We start from the raw sequence: 20,923 nt of genomic DNA, 5'->3' as shown, positions 1-20,923 counted from the left end.
GTTACCTTTCATTGAAGTTCTGGCATGGGATGTTCTTTGACTGTTTATGCTTTACAACGAAGCTTGAAAGCATTTACGAATCTCAGATTTCCAAAACCACCCCAACCTTCAAATAATTGACCAATGTATGTGTTGTGTTGTAAAGAACGGACTTCTAAACTTATTCATGGCACACACTGTTTATTATCTTAACACACAGTCTCCTGACCCTGCACAGCTCACACTCACTCTTCGCTCCTATTCTACGAAGGTACAGCCTTCGGACTTGCTGTCTATCTGATCTTCCCGCTAGCCTAGCGTCCTCCGGCTGGGACCTAGGGGAGGCACACCGACCCGCCGCTGGCCCGGCGGGTCCCCGACCTCTGGTCGCTCAGGACCTTCGCCCTCACAAGGGCGGGAAGGCGGGGAGCCAGGGTCCTATCCAGGACCCATCTCCCCTGACCACTGGTGACACTGAGCCCCAGCCCTCACAAGGGCGGGAAGGCGGGGAGCCAGGGTCCTATCCAGGACCCATCTCCCCTGACCACTGGTGACACTGAGCCCCAGCCCTCACAAGGGCGGGAAGGCGGGGAGCCAGGGTCCTATCCAGGACCTATCTCCCCTGACCACTGGTGACACTGAGCCCCAGCCCTCACAAGGGCGGGAAAGCGGGGAGCCAGGGTCCTATCCAGGACCTATCTCCCCTGACCACTGGTGACACTGAGCCCCAGCCCTCACAAGGGCGGGAAGGCGGGGAGCCAGGGTCCTATCCAGGACCTATCTCCCCTGACCACTGGTTACACTGAGCCCCAGCCCTGACAAGGGCTGGAACGCTTGGTCCAGGGTCCTAGCTGTCTTCAGCCGACTTGGGTCTTCGTGTAGCAAAACCTCTCGGAGCTCTCAGCGCTCTGGCTTTTATACCTGTTCGTGGCCGGGTTGTCCAATCCCCGGCCACCTTGTGGGACCCTCCGATTGGTCCTTCCCAATCTGGCATTTGGATCCTACCTCACCCCCTTTGACCCTGACCGTTTTATTTTTTTACTTTTATTAATTTAAATTAAAAAATTTTACCTACGTGACTTTACCGAAAAAAAACCTAAGAATACGGGAAAACCTTGTTTACGATCCGCTCTCTCAGTTTGTGAACAGCGAGTAGTTAACGCCACTACATATGCATCCTCTGTTATGGTTCCGATTTGTGTCCACAATATGCGATCGCATATCACCGTGAGGGTGGAGTAATGCATGTTTCATTAACTTAGCCCACTCACTCATTCAAACGCACAAAAGTGTAACACAATCCATGTGCATGCATGGGCATGCACATGGATTTATTTATTCGTTTGCCAATCACCTGGCACTGTGGTCGGCACACTCCGCTCACCATCGGGCTCAAATTCCGCCCGAGGGCCTGCTCGGATATTTTATCCATCAGTCCAGCCAGGGTGGATAAATTGAGTACCATTTTTGTGAGGCGTCGACAAGTGCTCGTCCTGTGGGAACTCAGATCCGCCAAAGGAATGTGGAATTGCCACCTACTGTCGTGGTTCAGGATCGTGAACAGCGATGAGCGCTGCCGAATGAGCAATCGAGCAGGGCGACACTTTTGACCATTTTATCTAAAGATGTTTGTTTAAAAGCAACGCATTAAAAAATGTGAATGTTAGTATTCGTAACTACCAAAGAGTTCTTACCGAGTTATTAATTACTATGATCAACTCATCGACCGTACAGATTTACAGACCCTATGTACTACTTTTATTTTACCAGGTAAAGCCCACTGAGCTGTGCAGCTCTTTTTCAGAAGCGGCCTAGCCACAAATGATAGCTCAACGAAGTGGCCTATCACGTGGCAAATGTATCGTAGCCCAATACTCTAAACGCATGTTTATAAATGTGAAAGGAAAAATTGGAAGATGCGGATAAAAATCCATGCGACGATGGAGAAAACACGCAAACTCCAAATATAGAACAGGCAAGAGGGTCGGAATCGAACCCACGACTTCCTGAACACCAGGCGAGATCGTTAACATCTCGTCACCGTGGCAACCCTATGACCGTGTGTGCGTGTCATTTTATGTTCGTGACCTTGTTATTGCTCCACCACTCGGGCAATATAACTAAGGGCCCTCCTTGCGGCACGTTTTACATGACTCGCCACACACTCCCCATCGATCTCACAACCAGTGTCGCAGACGACCGACCTGCCCACGGACCCACACAATCTCACCGCACAGCCCGAGTCCACGCGACGAGTTATCAGCGGCGTCCAAATTCCATTGCCACGTGGGCTTTTGCGGACAAAGTGGTTGTCGAAACAGGGCGGTCGGCGCTACTCCCTTTAATTGCAGATTAAAACTTATTACCTTGTGCAATAACCCCCCCCCCCCCCATGCAAACCACGTAGCCACAGGTTACCAGAATTGGGTACTGGTGATCATCGTCATCATCCAAGTCCAGTCATTAAGCATGTCCGTTCTTTAACTGAGAATGATATCGCGTGCCCGCGAGCAGTCAACCGTGGCGCCGCTGACCCGGCCATTTGTCAATCCACTGACCGGATGAGGGCCACTTATGTGGTTTTGTGGGCCGCTTTTTGACCGCGCCCACTCTGGTCAGCATGGGGTGGTGAAGGGCAGGTGGCCCATGACCACCGGTTCGGACTCATAGATTTTGCTGTGGCCAGGGGAGTCAAGATCGTGGGGGCCATAGCGCAGTGTTATGGACCACCGGGCCACCGCTGCCCCACCCCAGCATTTTTTCGCTGCCGCAAGATGCGCGTGGAGGATGCCGGGGGCCTTCGTGGAAGGTAGTTAGGTGCAAGCGATATGGAAGTTCAGAAGAAGGGCGTTGTGTCGATGCAATCGGGGAGAGAGGAGGCTGAGAAGGGTGGAACCTGTGTATCAGGGGAGCGGTGCGACGCAGTGGTGAGCGCACTGCACCACGAACCAGGCCCCCCCCCTCCCGAGTTCGATTCCCGCTCACGACCAACACCTTTGACGGTTATCTGGAACGGTCCTGGGCCTCAACTCAGCCTCAGATGAGTACCTGGTGCGATGTGTAAACATCGCCATTGGGGAGACAAAGACGGCCGGGCGTGGTGTTGGCCACCCAACCCCCTCGTATGCCGTGCCGGCCTTCGTAGGTGCTACTCGCTAACAGCACTTGCCCCTACAGTTTAAGGCTACACGGAGGGGGGGGGGTCTTAGTCTTTGTTTGAAGGGCAGGCCACAGAAATGAGATCAGAGGCTCTCCAACATCATCGGCAAATAAAATAAATATCAACATACAGCACCAATTGTATTCTGATCGTATTGCCCCTCCACCATCGCCCCCCCCCCTGGATCCACCAGTGGGAGTGGCGCGGCACAACGGATGTCAACAGGACGGGAAGAGCTGTGACGTCAGTTGACAAATAACAATGTGAACGTCGGTCCAACGTTGGCACGCTGTTCACTGGGTGGCGAGATACTGAGAGAGCAGACCTTTAAGAACCTTGTAAACGCCTTATCGTTGCATAATCTTATTACAGACCAATTCAGACCTCGACTTAAAGCTGTCGTGACTGCAGGAATACATATTCTATGGGTCTTTCGGTAAAGCCACGTAGATAGAAAAATAATTTACAAAAATATCACGACGTTTCGATCGCAACACAAGCAATCGTCTTCAGGTGAGGGTGCTTGTGTTGCGATCGAAACGCCGCGATATTTTTTAATTATTATTTTTCGATCTACGTGGCTTTACCGAAAGACCCACAGAAAACAATTCACCCCGTGCCCCTTATACATCTCAACGTTCATCCTGCAAAGTCCCAACACAATGGAGAAGCACGAACGACCGCACCCATCCTGCGCACTGCCCTTGGGCACAGCTCGGGGGGGTAAGGGGCCGTCCATAAATGACGTCACGCGATTTTGGACGATTTTGGACGATTTTTGACCCCCCCCCCCCCTTCGTCACAAAAAGTCAGACACCATCTCCCCCTCAAATATGACGTCACAAAGCTCTGCCCCCCCCCCCCCCCCCCAAAAAAAAACATGCTTCAAATCGCTTTAAACTATTGTCATTATAGTGCGTATTTAATGTGGCGCTGCACTCTGATGTTGTAGGAGAAAACGTTTATTTAAAAGTCTATTTAATTAAGTAGAACGTGTTGTCTATATTTATTTAAAGTTGTGCATTTTGATGTGACGTCACATTTCTCAACACCCCCCCCCCCTCCCCTAGGTGCGTCACGTCATTTATGGATGGCCCCAAACGCTGCTGCCCATAGTCGCCGGTGCTGTGGCGTGGCTTGTGTGTTTGGGAAATCCTTAATTCCCGATCAAATGTGTCGGCTGCTGCGGGGATCGCCGCCACTCTCCAGAGTTAAAAAACGAAAATCTGTTCCACAACTCTTTTTTTATTTGGCCGTATAAATGTTTTGTTGTTGCTCTTAGGTTTTTTCGGTAAAGTCACGTAGGTAAAAAATAAAAATAAAAAATACCTACGTGACTTTACCGAAAAAAAAACTAAGAGTATGAATCCTTGCAGTCACGAAAGCTTCAAATCTAGAATTTTTTGTTGTTGCCCGCATTGAAACGGCTGTATGCCACACTCAATTGCCCTGTAAAAGGATGCGGGGTAAACCGCATGGGTTGACAGCTGTGGCAACGGCAATGTGTGTGGGGGGAGGGGAAACCCCTCCCGCGTTACTGCGCAAAACTTCACGAGAGATGACGTCGGTATTTGCATAGCAGCTGGACTCGGCGCTACTCGTCATCAGCGCGATGACGATGTGGCGGCTTCAGAACGCCGGGTGGATTTCGATTTCGCGATTCACGTTCGAACCACAACGAGCGTCTTTGAAGGAAGTTTTATTGGTCTCAGGGAGCGGGGGGGAAGAAGGCACTTGCAAGGAAGTGGTCGGCGAGTCCCACAATACAAATATTTGTTTTCTTCAAATTATATTACATCCGATGCTTATGACACGTTACAACGCAAGTCCTGGCCACTGAATCGTTTATTTGAAAAAAATGTGTCAATTTCAAACCGGGTGGAGGAGTGCCATTGCTTTTATATATACAAAGATAAAAGAACCCCTCCTCCTGTAAAGCCTTTACAGACTGTTGGGGCAAGTGCCGTTCGCGAGTAGCGCCTGCGAAGGCCGGCACTGTGGCACACGAGGGGGGGGGGGCAGCAACACGCCCCAGCCGCCTTTGCCTCCCCCAGTGGATATCTTTCGCACAGGGCACCAGGTACTCGTTTGAGGCTGAGTCGACCTAGAGGAGGCCCAGGATCGCACAAGAGCCGTGCTTCAAATCCGGTGGCTACAAACGATGCCGAGATCGTCCACCACCTTTGCATTGGCCAGCGTGGAAAAAAAACCCCGGAACGGAGTGAAAAGGCATTCAAAACGCTCTCCAGTCTCGTCCAGACGCAACGCAATTCATAGGGCAAGGGCCGTTTCAAACCAGCGATGTTGCTTAACTATCTAATGATGCGCGTGTGCGCTCTTCGATTATAAAGTAATCCCACCGACGATGAGATAAAGGGTCCTCATGTGGTGGATCGTTTCCTATAGTAGGGTTCCGTGCATCATCTCCTCTCGGGCATGGGCATTTTAAAAACCATATACATTTACAAACGCGTGTCACCATAGGTTTTGGGATTCGTTTTAAAATGTGACGTAAAACTGATTTGTGATACGCACACAGTGGATTGGACGTCAGTTTGTGGGTCAGTGCCAAAAGTGGATTTAAAAAAAATCACGGCGCCTAGCAAAGGGGAAACACATTGGCCGATATCGCCTGTGCCCTGACCACGAGAACGATGACGGCCACGTTGACGCCAATAAAACTTTGCATGGGCAACTACAGTCCTCGAACACCTTGCCCAACATCCGGCATCGTGACGCAGCCAACGAACCGGATCATCGTGGCAGAGCAAACGTTGCGCCTGCCCATCTGTTTTGTAGACGAGACGGGTTGCCATCCGTCACCGGCAGAGCGTTATCTACGGAAGGTCAACTTCTTGCGCCACCGGTACGTGGCCAACCGTGCTGAGCGGGGCTACGGGGTTCTGGAGGTGCGAATTCCTAGCTGGCAAGTGCCGCAAAAGACACACAAAGACAAAGATGCCCCATATAGCCTTAACAGACTAGAGGGGCAAGTGTTTAGCGAGCACCTATGAAGGCCGGAACGGTACACGAGGGGGTGGGTGGCCAGCACCACGCCCGACCGCCTTTGTCTCCCCAGTGGCGATGTTTACACATCACACCAGGTACACATTTGAGGCCGAGTCGACCCAGGGGAGGCCGAGGACCGGTTCAGATAATCGTCACTGGTGTTGTCCGCGAGCGGGAATCGAACTCCGGTCGTCGGGTTCGTAGTGCAGCGCGCTAACCACTACACCACCGGTCCCCACGCACACGCGCTCGATCGATCCAGGTGAGAACTTCGCCAGATCGCCGTGGCAGGTGCAGCGGGGAAGGCCTCTCGTCGCACTGCGATGCCGAACATCATCAGCACTCGGCCGGACGAGCGGCAGGCCACCTCCGTAGGTCCGAAAACCGCTCCTCGGCAACTTCTCTCGGATTCCCTCCCGATCGTCTCGAGTTCGTGTAACGTCGCTCTCAATTCTCTGGGCTTTTGGTAGGCGGCGGCATCCGTGACAAAGGAAGATCTCGGACGGGTGCACCGTTTTGACGTGCTCTGCCGTGCAGAGTCTGACCACCCAACACCGCCAGTGCCGGCGTGCGAACAGCTCAGGTGCTGCGGTGGTTCAACAATGTTGTGGTTTGCCCCTGCACTCCCCCCCCTCGCCCCCCCCCCCCAAACTTTCAACATCGTCTTGTCCACACGCAATCCCTCTACCCGTACCATGACAGGCCGATACCAGGACCCGACAAAGCAGTCTCGCTCCCACCAAGTGGGGAGAGACTCACAGGCCAGAGAGGACGAAGAATGAGAATCCAACCCCCCACCTTCGTCCAGGGACGTGACACGACAGTTACTCGGAATCATTGTTACTGCTCGGCTTTCCCTTCCGTGGTGCTTTTGATTTAATAAGATATCGTTACGCGCGCAACACACATTAATGACGTGATGATCTCAATGGGCTCTCATCCGATTTGATTAAGGTCAGCGATTGTGTAGTCAGGGGAAAGGGTTGAACCTCCCGACGTCAAGGTCGGGACTTGGAAACTAAACTATTTAAACGAAAAACTATTTAGTATTTTACCAGGTATGGCCCATTGAGCTGTATAGCTCTTTTGTAAAGCGGCCTGGCCACAAATGATAGCTCAACGAAGTTGGCTTTTCATGCGGAAATGTATTGCAGCCAAATACTCTAAACGCACGTTGATTCTAAATGTGGAGGGAAAAGCCAGAAGACCCCGAAGAAAAATGAACACGTGACCATGGGAAGAACATGCAAACAAATAAACTGGCGTTAGGGTCGGGATCGAGCCCACGACCTCCTGTATACCAGGCGAGGTAGTTAACATCTCGCCACTGCTGCGCTACGGCTCGTCTATAATATACTGTACACAACATGCAGTGGTATTCCCTCGTGTTTTAATCAACTGGTCACAGGAAGTGTATGCATAACCTGCCCCCTACTGGACATCATTCATAGCTCATCGGATTCCTCCAGTCTAAATACAGATTCTGATCCTAGGATGTAGTTCATGAGCCCAGATCAGATATTTCACTGGTCACTACGCACCTGAGGTGGGATCCAGTTTCTTCACGTGGCCAAAGACAGACTGAATTACGTGCTAACCACTTGAAATGACCGAGTTATCAAATAATTCACTCTTGTTGGCCGTACATATAATAAATCGGTGCTACGAAAGCTTCTCGAGCAAAGTTGGTACCAATTTATGCTCTGATCCATGGACGAATGTGGCCCACCAAAGCCAAGGCTAAAGACTGCAACAATTGGTCAACCGTGGAATTTTCTCAGACCGTGGCTCCTTCGACTCGTGGCCTCTCGAGTGGCCTGGGAGATACGGCTCGCCGAGACATCAAGAGGCACGGATCAGCGAGATGAGACAGAGAGGTGCACGAGAGACATAAATGAGAACGCCGTTGAAAAAGGGATTGAGGCTAGCGAGAAAAAGCGAGGTAAGGAGATCCGGGGTGCGGAGGCATGGAAAAGCGGTCACGTGCGCAGACTTCTAACGACGTCACAAAACCCACGTGACGTAAAGAGGCCGTGGCGATGTCACTTGGCCTGCCGGCATACGTGCCAAAAGGGTCGAGAAACCAACGAAAGTAACGGTAGCGGTGCGTGAGAATCCAGCGCTGCTGGTGAAGTTCACACCGCAAGTTTTGGGCCCTACGCTGTGAAACCCGGCGAATACGACCCAACTCTCGTGAGGGTTATCGTGCGACCAGTTCTGGTTAGAAATGCTCCTTGAGATTCCAGGGCAATGCCTCGGTAACAAAGCAGACGTCACCCCCCCCCCCCCCCCCCCGTTCCAGCACCACATAACACTCTCCCGGTCGTCAAAGATGCTCTCCTGGAGTTTACACGCTTGTGGATGCATATTCAGAGCGCCAGTGACAAAAATATTTACACTGTCAGGGCACATTCAAGGACCCACAATCAGAAGAGTGGCCTCTACTGTGACTTAACGGTGATTGGTACTACACTTTATCCACCCTGGAGGGATGATGGGCCGCTGAGTCGACCCCATGACTGGGATTTCGACTTGGCGAACGTTGGCATTGTGAGTCGAACATTCAGGACAACAGTGCCAGCTGTTCAGTTGGTGAATATATATTATATGTATTATTTATTATTTATTTGTGTACCTCACTACAATTGTATGGTCATGAGCTCAACTGGTGAAGGGGGGGGGTCGCTTCAGCCCCCCGCCCCCCCATGGATCTCTCCGCGGTTTATGAAAATAAATTAGCACCAACCAATTCGTCAGAAGTCAACAACAGTGGCCGTCATACCGAGAGACTGGCCTCGGCCATAGGAACTTGGAAGTTTCACCGCCGGCTCAGGACCACCAATGGACACTCATGAGCACCGCCCCACCGCCCCCCCCCCCCCGCCCGATGCTCGCTCGGTGAGAACTTTGTTGTGGGCTGGCCACGCGCTCGTGGTGGCTCTCACAGCAGCAGGTAGGTGGTGGGCACGTAGCCCTGGGCCGGGCCCGTCTGCCTCTTCACCAGCGTCCAGCCCTGCCCCGTGTCGGCCTCCACCACCCACAGCACCTCGCCCTCCGCCACAGCTATGGTCCCGTCCGAATCGCCTGCACGCACACACCCACCACCACCCACGATACACCACCCACAATCACCACAAGAACAAAAACTGCCATTCGCCACCAAGTGGCAGTGACGTCACCACAGTGCTTGTGCCAGGCTATGTGCACGTTAAGGTCACGTGAAGTGTCGAACGCCCGTCGGCAGGAGGTCACGGGGCAGACCCAGGTGCTATGGGTCAACTGACTGAGATGACTGGGCGATGCACCACCTGTGCCCCCTATTGTGCCAACTTCACCACACACACCACAACACACCATCCACCACCATCCTCCCCCGAATCACCACCACCATACACAACCACCACACACCACCACCACCCACCCACCACCGCAATCCCACACAGGCATCCATCAGCATACACAGGGAGGGATAATCTCTCCATCGCTAGAATGTGTCCCGATAGTGTAAATATATTTCTCTAGCGCTCTGAATATGCATCCACAAGCGCGTAAACTCCAGGAGCAATACGGATAATGATGCCAATGCTGAGGATGCTGGCTGTTGCTGCTGATATTAATGATGATAACAGAATTGATGCAACAAGGTTAGCAATAGACATTTTGGGCCAACATTGGCCCAACGGGTTCCAACAAAGATGGCAACGTTGGCCCAACATTGGCATGTTTCCTGGGTTGTTGCGGCCGCTGATAATGATGCCACTGATGCTGCTGCGAGTGCACGTCTGCGCGTTTACCAGGGAAGGCGTAGGCGGCTCGACACTGCTTGAACGGTTCCTTCTGGGGCTCCGCCTCGTAAATATCATCGTCGTCATCAAACTCGTCGTCAAACGATTCGGACGAGGTGGGCTGCGAGGGGCGGCACGTGGGCGTGGGGCTGCCGGGACAGAAAGACAGGAGACGGAATGGGACAGTGTGGGGAGGTCAGAGAGAGAGAGAGGGACTGTGAAAAAAAAAATAGCCGGCTTGATCCACAGACGACGAGGCCCTGATTCTCATCAATTCAACTCAGAAATCGCACTCAGCCTGGGGGCCTACAGCGGTCAGTGGACCGCGGCCAAAAGCACCACAGGGAGGGGGGGGGGGACCCGTTTCGATCCCTACTGCAGCAGAGCTGGTGGTCACTTTCACCCAAATCATGTTGCGCGCTGTGGTCACAGTGCAAATCCCATTGTGATGTATGGAAGTGAATCTCTAAATGTATTAGTCTGCGTGTGGCTGCAGCTATCCCAATGAGAGGCAGGATGAGTAGCTAGTTAAGTCGAATGGCTGACTAAAAATTGTAATCGCCTACTTCCTTTATGATCGAGTATGAGGCTTCCTAGACAATGGCCGCCGGCCCGATATCCTGAAGGCAGGAAACCCCCACACAAGCCACGCCCAAACGTGATGCAGGCAATGTTGCCGATGACATCACCAAGCCCCGCCAATCGATTCTCATCCAACGGCACACGTTCGAGTAACCGAAATAACAATCGGGAGAGTGTTCGATGATTTAAATAATCCAAGGGAGCAGCTCTCATCTACACCACGCCGGGGAAAGGTCAGGGAGGCCAAGGTTACGAATCTCACGCGCTGGATTATTCGCTTACGGCACGAATGCACTCACCCACCCGAAAAGCAGCCTTAGAGCCAGGCTGCAATGTACGTGTTTATGTATGTATGTATTTTGAACTTCTTTCACACCGTACGTAGCCAACTGTGCTAATCAGAAGTGTGAGGGAAGGACAACATGTATATGCACGTGTGTGTGTGTGTGCATGCACGTGTTATGGGTAGCGGTGGCGTAGCGGTTAGCACATTGCGCTACAAGCCCGGTGACCCGAGCTCGATTCCCTTCAGAGCCAACACCAGTGACGATTATCTGAACCGCTCTTGGGCCTCCCTAAGGGTGACTCAGCCTCAAAAGAGTACCTGGTTCTACTGGTGAAACAAAGGCGGCCGGGCGTGGTGTTGGCCATCTATTCCCTCGTGTTGACATTGCTGGCCTTCAAAGGTGCTCACTAACCGCACTTGCCACAACAGTCTGTTAAGGCTGCATGGAGGATCTTTGTGTTTGTGTGCCCATCTGTGTGTGGCGAGTAGGGGGGGGGGTGTGGTAGTGTAGCGGTTAGCGCACCAAACTACAAACCCAGCGACCAGAGTTCAGTTCCCGCTCACGACCAATAACTTTTGTGAATATTTGAACCGTTCCTCTAGGTCGACTCAGCATTTAGTGAATACGTGGTGCGGTGTGTAAACATCAGCACTGGGGAAACAAAGGCGGTCGGGCATGGTGCTGGTCACCCACCCCATCGTGTGTCATGCCAACCTTCATAAGTGCTCGCTTATAGTACTTGCCCAAAAAGTCTGTGAAGGTTATACGGGGATCTTTGTCTTTGTGGAGAGTTTTGGTGATAACTGAACCCCATCCTGGGCCTCTCTATGTGTTGACCCAACCTGAATTAAGTGCAAACATCATTACTGGGCAAGGGAAATGTGGCCAAAGATGGCGCTGGTCACACGAGTGCCTTGTGGGGCACGTTCAGCCTCAACAGGTGTGGCCCATGCACAGCACGAGCCCCAACAGTCTATACACGCTGTACCAGAGGGCGGTGGTGGGGGGGCTCTTCATTGATCTGTGTGCGTATGGGAGTGTCATGTGCCTCGGGGTGCTGACTGTTGATAAGTGAATTCCATTCACACACGATGGCATCGCACCTCTCCGGCGGTCCCTGAGAGACTCGGTAGGAGCTCGTGCGAGAGGAGATGGAACGCGACAGGGGTTTTCCATCCACCTCCACCATCCAGATCTGCACGCGCGTGCACACACACACACACAAAGACAACGATCACCGATATAGCCTGTAGTAGACCGATGGAGCAAGTGCTGCGAGTGAGCACCTAAGAAGGCCAGCATGGCGCACGAGGTGGTGGGTGGCCAACAACACACCCGGCCGCCTTTGTCTCCCGAGTGCTGGTGTTCTACACACCGCACCAGGTACTCGACCTAGGGGAGGCTCAGGAGCGATTCAATTATTTGCCACCGTTATTGGTCTTGAGCGGGAATAAAACTCAGGTCACCTTGGTTATAGCGCAGTGTGCTAACGACAATACTGCCGCTCCCCACACCCCTGCACAGGCATGCAGTAAAATGCACACACATTGTGTACAGCCCTTTGTCAATCCGCTGCTGGATGAAGGCCTCCCAAAGCCACATCGGTCGTTGAGGTTGTGTTCTCATACTTCACCATGTTAGTCAGTGTCTCACAAACTGTCTCGCAGTGTCTCACCAACTGCCTCGTACTGTCTCACCAACTGCCTCGCACTGTCCCACCAACCGCCTCGCACTGTCCCACCACCTGCCTCGTACTGTCCCACCAACTGCCTCGTACTGTCCCACCAACCGCCTCGTACTGTCCCACAACTGATCAGATTATTTCCTCTCCCCTTCTGTTTTCCATTTTCAAAACCATCTCCGTCATATCTCCAGCTGATCCTTTTGGGATACAAGAAAATAAACATGCAGACAATACGTCGCCTTTACATATCCGTCTCTCCACATGAAATTTTAAGTATTTGTTATATAATCCATCGGCCGCAGAGCCCTCTTCCAGGAGGGCATCTTCTCAGGAGCATTAATTCAAATACCAGCACTGGTTTTTCGACATACCAGTGTCTCGTCAGCAGAGTCAGGCTCAATGCTAGAAAACTGCCGAGCTTACAGGCAAGGTACGCCTCTTCAAGATATTGGTAAACATTCGTTAGTTGGCCAATAACACCTTAATATAGAGTGGACTGCAGAGCTTGGACAACTGCAATGTTGGCGCAGCCTCGTCACGTGGTCGCTCGCACTTCGAAGTAGTTTTTTTATTTTGCATTCCTGAAGAACACCGCATAATGGAAAAATGGCATGAAAAAATCATAACATGCGGTGAAGCACAGTCCGCAATAACGGCGTGAGATGCGCACGCAGGATGAACAAAGACTGAGGCGCTTGGGTAGCATCTAGAAGCATCCAGCAGCATCCCGCTGGGTGTGATGATGCTACGCTGAGGCAGCCGTACAACCGCTTATTCCAACTTGCACGACATACTTCAATACATTCATCGCGTAATATCCAATTTGCTTCACGGAGAACAAACTTCGTCACGGGATACAGACGATCACCGTCACGGGATACAGCGCAGCGCTCCGACCGCGGCACTACCGCTCCATTACCTCGTACTTGTGCAGCTCCTGTTTGAGCTTATCGAGTCGCAGCTTGTTCTCTTGGATCTGCGGGTCGAGGATGGCCGTGTCCCCCAGCTGCGGGTTCTTAGTGTACACGTCGCGCATCTTTTGCAGCGCCACGCTGCGACCCAGGCAGGACACATGCACGCACACGGAGCACAAATGCACAGAAACAAAGACAACGATCCCCCACGTAGCCTTAACAGACTGTAGGAGCAAGTGCTGTTAGCGAGCACCTATTAAAGGCAAGCAAGTGGGTAAAGACACACACAGCTTCCTCGTAGCCTTACACGCTCGCCAGGGGCAAGGGTTGTTAGCGAGCACGTATGAAGGCAAGCACGTCACTCGTAGGGGATATTTGGCCAGCACCATGCCCGGCCACCTTTGTGGCACTAATTTAAGGCAAAGTCTACCTATGGCAGGCCCAAAACCGGTTCAGATATTCGTCAAAGATGTTGGCCATGAGCGGCAATCGAACTCGGGTCGCCGGATTCGTTGCGCTGCCTCCTGGCGAGTGCTTGCGAACCAACAATGGCGGTGCAGCACAAAAGTATTGGGCAGGTAATGACTCATCCACTCAGACGTTCGATTAATCGCCGCGATTCGATGAAATAATCGATTCTTTCGTCTCAATCTTAATCATCTCATTTAATTTGGTTATGGTTGGTTTTTTTGGCCTCTTCATCCTGTTTTGTTTACACCATGAGCGTAAATGTCACATTTGCATATAAAAAAAAAACTTTTCATAATCCGATGAATGCATCTCGAAATTATCCCTTTCCCACTCATTGGAACAGAATAGGAAGTAATAAGCCACGCGGGAAGGCGTGTGGCGTAGTTTGGCACCAGCTATCATCGAGTATGATCATGTCGCTATGGTTCGCTGTGGTAAGTACAATGTCTTTAAAATAACGGCGCTAAGCTTCTCTCACTAAAATTAACGCCAAACACTTGCGCGTTCCGAGATTCCGTGGTGAACGGGACCCACCCTATAACTTGCAGACATCTCGGAACGGGAAAGCGTTAAAAATCCGTTTTTATTGATGGATCAATACTTGCTTACAAAGCTTTACTGGAATTTCCATGAATGGCTCATGGCCACCTACAGAGTAAAGTGCTGGCCCCATGCTCCGTTGAGTATGGGGGCATTCTTTAGCTTGATTCAGTACGCACTGTGGTGGCTTCTATAGAGTTCTAAATGCCAATGTTGAGTTCCTGCTAGTAGCCACGAGAGGGCTTCAGGAGAGAGAGTTCGTGTCGTTTAACTATTCCTCCTCCACTGTATGAGCATAGACTACTGTGGCTCACGACACGGTCCAAAGTTTGGGTTACATGGCCGCAGTCGCACTGCTGTGGCTTATGGCTTTAATTTTCCCTTCATGAAGGAGATGTGTGTATTTGCCTTTTGATGGTTACAGGGGTGTCTTTGAGAAATATCCAAGTCAGGAGGTGCTTTTTTGGGTCTTGAAATTAGGTGTTTATTCCGCTGTTCGTCAGAGTTTTTCTGGAGCTGGGTGAGATTCTAGGATGGTGACTGCACGATCCCACAAGGGGGGAATCAGGACTTGAGCAGCAGCGAGATACATCGTTGAGGTCTTGGGTTGATGGGTACGGATGTTGTTGGCAAGAAAACGTGTAAATCGTGTGAAATAGCACGTGTGCGAACGAGACCGTACAATAGTTTCCATTCACCGCACATGGACACGCACCTCTGGTCCGACTCCTTGGCGATGTCACGGTTTAATTCATCCATCTTGTGCTGCAGCTTCTTGCGCCTTTGTTCGGGGGGCAGGTGGCTGAAGTCTTCGGCTGGGGGGCCCTAGACACGTGCACACACACACTCAATATGGTTGGCGCAATATGGAAATTACATATTTAAAACCATTCAACTAAATGATGAAACTTTTTTTATTGTACCAGGTAAGGCCCACTGAGCTACGTAGCTCTTTTTCAGCAGAGACCTGGCCACAAATGACAGCTCAACAAAAACTGGCTTGTCACGTGGACATTTATAGCAGCCAAATACCCAAAATCACTTGGCTGAAAATCAAACTCAGGTGACTGGGTTCATAATGCCGTGCATGAATCACGACGCAAACAATGTTCCACACTGACCAACAGAGTGTAGAGGCAAGTGCTGTTAGCGAGCCGCACAGATGAAGGCCGGCACGGCACACGAGCGAGTGGGTGGCCAGCACCACGCTCGGCCCCCCTTTGTGGTACTCATGTAATGCCCGGCTCGTAGTGGTCAAAACGTGCCGATAGACACGGAGCTAAAATTTTAATAAAAAATGCGCAGTGTAATTGTGATTGGCAAAACACCAACAATGCTGAATAATAGCCTGCAGGTTCCTCATTTGGGCTTCCACACAGCGACAGTCCATTAAGCATGCCAACGTTGGGATGTGGATGGAACCATTGGCCCAACATTCCATGCTTATTGAGATGGCCTCCCAAGTAAGAAAACCTGGCAGGACATTCCTGAAAAAGTGTCTTGAGACTCCGTGAGACTTTCTTTCATCATAAAAAAAGCGACATGAAGCCAAACCGGAACTTCTCAGAACACAAATCCTTTCTATCAGCATGGTTCCTATTCCTATTCTACAATGTCTCCACAGAAGGGGAATGGCAGTGAAACGTGCGCTGCAGGACGGATAGGTTTCACACAGGCACCTCTCTGCACTTACACTAGGGATTTCCTGACAAAATATTCATAAAATAACCAACTCGTAAATTGAAAGTGTTACCAAATAGCAATTATCCATCAAATGAGTGCTTTGCAAATATTTTGCAGAGTAGTCGATGCCATGATGATGTTATGGCATCATGACCTTCGTAGTTATGCTAAGTAATTTAGTGTAACTGACACTTGTAAATACTATGCTGCCCACCATCAACAACCCACACAAACTGATTACTGTACACGTGTAGCGTTTCAACCTGGAGCGACAAGTTCTGCTAAGCAAGCGCCTATCAAAGACGGCAAGGATAAACGGTGGGTGCTGTGGTCAGCACCACACACACGCAACAGCAACAAGAACAGCCGCCATTCACCACCAAGTGGCAGGACGTTTAGGACAGAAGGCTCACTGACAGGATGGCATGGGATAGACCCAGGTGTGACACACACAGACAAAGATCCCCCGTAAAGCCTTCACAAACTGTCGGGGCAAGTGCTGTCAGCGAGCACCTATGAAGGCCGGCACGGCATACAAGGGGGGTGGGTGGCCAAGCACGACGCCTTTGTCTCCCGAGTGGCAATATTTACACACTGCACAAGGTACTCATTTGAGGCCGAGTCAACCTCGGAGAGGCCCACAACCAATTCAGATAATCGTCCCTGGTGTTCGCTGTGAGCGGGAATCGAATTCAGGTTGCCGGGTTTGTAGGGCAGCACACCAACCGCTACACTACCGCACATGCTCACACAAAGGAAAAGATCTCCCGTAAATTCTAGATTTGAAGTTTTCGTGACTGCAAGGATTCATACTCTTTGGTTTTTCGGTAAAGTCACGTAGGCAAAAAAATTAATTTAATTCAGTTGTTTTTTCTTTTTAATTTTTACCTACGTGACTTTACCAAAAAAAACAAAGAGTATCTCCCATAAAGCGTTAAAAGACTTTTGGGGCAAGTGCAGTTAGCAAGCACCTATGAAGGTCGGCACGGCACACGAATGCTAATATTTTACACACTGCACAAGGTACTGATTCGAATCAACCTCGGGGAGGGCCAGGTCTGGTTGAGATAATCGTCACTGGTGTTGGTCACAAGCGGGAATTGAACTCGGGTGGCCAGGTTTGTACAACAGCACACGAACCACCAGTGGCGGCTCGTGAAATCGCCACTTGGTGGGGCTGTTGTGCGTGACCTCTGAAAAGATGGTGTTCTAATTAAGAAAAACCTCGTTATGTTATTGGCCTTCCCGTGAAAGTTATATAACTGTCTTATCTATCGACGGTAGGCATTTATAAACAATACGAAACAAAACAACAACGCACTCAAATGCTGTCCCCATGGCCTTCAAGTCCACACTACACAACCCCTTTGACACTGCCAAAAGCCTAAAGAACAATTAAAGATCAGGAGCCAGTTGCTTGACATTCAACTTCTCCTGAAAAGTCATCCTTCAAATGTAATATTCGGAGTGGCTCCACAGTGTTCGTTGCTAATTCTTTGTTCGCTGCACCTGCTTGCCATCACCATTGCTGTTGTTTACTTCTAGAGCGTGTAGGCCGCGACCTCCTATATTTGCACACTGCAACTTAGCGTTGTGACATCGTCTCATTACAGCCATCGGCGCCTTTTTCACCACCCTGAATGTGTCTTAAAGGGCATGGTTAGAATGTGAAGCTAATCGCAATGAATGAAGGAATATCTCTCACTTGGACACCTTCACAGCCGCCGAGACCTCCGCGAGGCACAAATCAGACTGTGGTGCTGCAGGGGTTTCTACTATGAACAACTTAAAATGTGATATTTATTAGGCAATTCACGTTGAAAGAATAATTATATTTAAAAAAAAATTGAACAGCAAAATAATCGACACAAAAGTATTTTTATCAGAAAAATAATTTATCATCTCCAGCTGCTTGGTGGGGCAGTGCCCCAATGCCTCTAGTGGACGAACCATGCCTGCTAATCACAACTCTACCCCTCTCCATGTACACACACACACCTTGGTACGTTTCCAGGGCCAAAGAATAAGCTTCCCTTTGCCAGATGCTCCCAGGTCATGTGACCCCGCCTGGCTAAGATCTTCGAAGGAGACGTCGCCTGGAATCTGGAAGCCTGACTTGTAGGCCTCGATGACTCGCTGTGCATCCTGAGCAGGCAAATGCAAAAAAAAATACAACAGAGAAAGTCGGGCGAGTTTAACAATAATGCATTGCAGATCACGACACGACACTGATACCACAATCGGGATCAAATAAAAAACACAACAGAACAACGCCGCACCACTTGATGCGCTATGGTAGGAAGGAATCAACTCGCAGTCTAAAGGTTAGGGGTCAACTAAGCCCATCATCTCTCTTTAGTAAATACAATACCTTTTGTGGGAAGTCAACAGCATAGATTGTTGGGAGTTTCAAAAGTGGGGACCCTATGGCTACGGAGAGGCCGGTCCCCGCCATAACAATGTGGAATTTTCAACACAACTATGCATGCATGTATGTTGAACTTCTTTCGCACCGTACGTAGCCAACCAAGCTAATCGTAAGTGCGGGGGAAGGACAACAAACGAAACACAAAAAGCTGTTCTAAGGAAATGAGTTTTCAACCTAGATTTAAAATTGCACGTGTGTGCCATATGCATATGCGTAGCTGTACGCGTCTGCGCGCGGTCGCGCAATGTGCCGGTACGCACCGTGTCGGGCTGCACCGAGTCTGCCGCCTTCTTCATGCCCTCGACGCACTTGGACATAATGGGCAGCACCTCCTGCTCCCTGGAGGCGGTGATGGTGAGGGCGGCGCCCACCGCGCTCACCCTCTGCCCGTCGAGCTCCTGCAGGGACTGCACGCACACGCGGGGGGGGGGGGGGGGGGGAGCAAGCGTTCGGCACGAACGCGTTACTGACAATACCTCCCACCCAAACGCGCGCACGCGCGTGACGTGACGGACGCACGCGGCAGCGCGGGGGCCGGGCGCGCGGTCACCTTCAACACGCCGGGCATGATGGTGAAGTAGTGCTTCTTCTGCTCTTCGTTGAAGGTGGCGTGCAGCATCGCGTAGTCGGCCTTGCTCTCGTCGTGCGCACGCTGCCTCTGGGCGGCCTGCTGCTTGGCCTGCACACGCACACACGCGAGTCGCCATTGAGCAGCCCGGCTCAATATTTACGAAAATTATACAATGTACACTCGTTTAGCGGCATCTAAATGCAACCTCACCTCCGGACGCTTTCACCAGGTGGGTGGGGGAGGGAAATAAAACCTGACAATGAGCTGTCTGTTCGTGAAAACAAGCATGACCTTAAGTCTCAACTGCACAGAGTTCAAGAGGAAGAGAATTGCCGGCAGCAGGAGCAGAAGCTGAGAAGGAGCGACAAGCAATCAATCAATCATCGAACATCGGGCCGGTTAAACCACTGCTTTTGTCGGCGATCGCAATGAAGGCATCGAGGGGAAGCATTGGCGGGGAGAAGTGGGGGTGGAGTTTTGAAGCGTGCTGCAGAAGGAGACCGTCACGCATCGTGTGGGCGGCAAGAAGAACCCACACGGGTAGGGCCCGACGAGTAATCAGCGAGATAGAAGGACACAGAGATTAGGTGGGCCGGGAAAACCTGGGGCAGTGTTTTGGACTTTTGGTAAAGTGGAGGGAAAATGGAACGGAGGTGGACAAGAGTCTAGGATAGACAGACAGCGTTGTAAATGTAACCGTTTGGAAAGTACACCGATGTTAATGTGAATCTCAAAATCCGGGTGGAGTTGCTTCATCATCATCAAGGTCACAAAACGACTGAGAGGGGGAGAGGAGGAGGGAACCTTCATTAGATTTGCTTTAAAAAAAGTCAGAGCAGGGAGTGGCGCACATCCCCGCTGGTAACCCTAAGCCGTAGGAATATTCCACATTCCCATAACCCGGACCAATCCTAACGGGTGACCACTACCGACTTAGCATAGACTGGTACTGGCTTGGTCCAAACTGCATGGAGCATGGGCCGAATTATAAATGTGGACTTTGAAATGTGATATTATATCTGCGAGGTTAACCTCCAAGCCAATATTAATGGGTATTTTATTAAATCGTAAATGTTTAAGGTTACGAGTTAAAATTCCATTCGAAAATTAATTTCGCCCATCATTTCACCTTTCTTAGATCGAATCAAAACAGGTACCACTTTGTGGGAAGTCAATAAATGGTTCGATGTAGAAACCGGCCCCCTCTACCAGTGACTCAGCGTTGTGCTCCTTTTCTTGAGTGTTGCGGCTTTTAGAGTTTTTTTTATTTACCGTGCAAAGCATCACCGAGTTTCAGGACTAAAGCGGGTTTCCGCTAAGGACATATCCACGGATAAATGCCTTACCCTAACACCACACCTCTGAACCACGTTCGTTTTGGAAGATCATTCAGTTACTGCTTACACAGGCTCTCCCTTACCTTATCAATCTCAGTCTTGATGCCTTCCGATTCCGTTTTCTCCAGGAGCTGCTGCGCTTTCTCCCACTCCCGGAATTCCCGCTCGTACCGTTTCCTGGCCTGCATCGGAAGCACGTGACACGCACGACATTATATAGGCGCACGTAAATACATGCGCTTGAGAAAATATGCACGCTCTCAGGTTCAAGGAATTGATTTCAGTTGGGAAGGCCCCGTTGAGCTAAAGCCAATGGTTCTCTAGCTTTTTTGGCTACTGTACCCCTTGGTTGAATTTCGTTTCAACCGAGTATGCCCCCTTGTTCTGACCCAACATGGTTCTGAGAAAGAAAAAAAAAGTATGAATCATGAAACAATTGTTCATTTTGTGAGGTATATCCTAACTAGCTTGAAACTGCAAGTGAATAAAACGA

At 50.7% G+C, this 20,923-nt stretch overlaps 1 protein-coding gene across 1 annotated transcript in view; it reads right to left on the bottom strand.

Annotated features, from left to right (window-relative positions):
• Positions 1-4,822: 4,822 nt before the first annotated feature.
• LOC144719587 (formin-binding protein 1-like) overlaps positions 4,823-20,923 on the bottom strand; it is a 58,111-nt gene continuing 42,010 nt past the window's right edge. Inside the window, exons 6-14 of the mRNA XM_078595659.1 lie at positions 20,514-20,612; positions 19,073-19,201; positions 18,783-18,929; positions 18,093-18,239; positions 15,127-15,236; positions 13,406-13,538; positions 11,906-11,997; positions 9,943-10,082; positions 4,823-9,232 (exon numbers count right to left, since the gene is read on the bottom strand). Coding sequence (XP_078451785.1) covers positions 9,090-9,232; positions 9,943-10,082; positions 11,906-11,997; positions 13,406-13,538; positions 15,127-15,236; positions 18,093-18,239; positions 18,783-18,929; positions 19,073-19,201; positions 20,514-20,612 — 1,140 coding nt within the window. The 3' untranslated portion in view covers positions 4,823-9,089. The remainder of the gene's footprint in view (positions 9,233-9,942; positions 10,083-11,905; positions 11,998-13,405; positions 13,539-15,126; positions 15,237-18,092; positions 18,240-18,782; positions 18,930-19,072; positions 19,202-20,513; positions 20,613-20,923) is intronic.

The sequence above is a fragment of the Lampetra planeri genome, chromosome 6 (assembly GCF_965212315.1).
Source record: "Lampetra planeri chromosome 6, kcLamPlan1.2.h2, whole genome shotgun sequence".
NCBI classification, from domain to species: domain Eukaryota; kingdom Metazoa; phylum Chordata; class Hyperoartia; order Petromyzontiformes; family Petromyzontidae; genus Lampetra; species Lampetra planeri.
The sequence above is the reverse complement of the archived record's forward strand: the minus strand, read 5'-3'. Positions and strand labels throughout refer to the sequence as shown.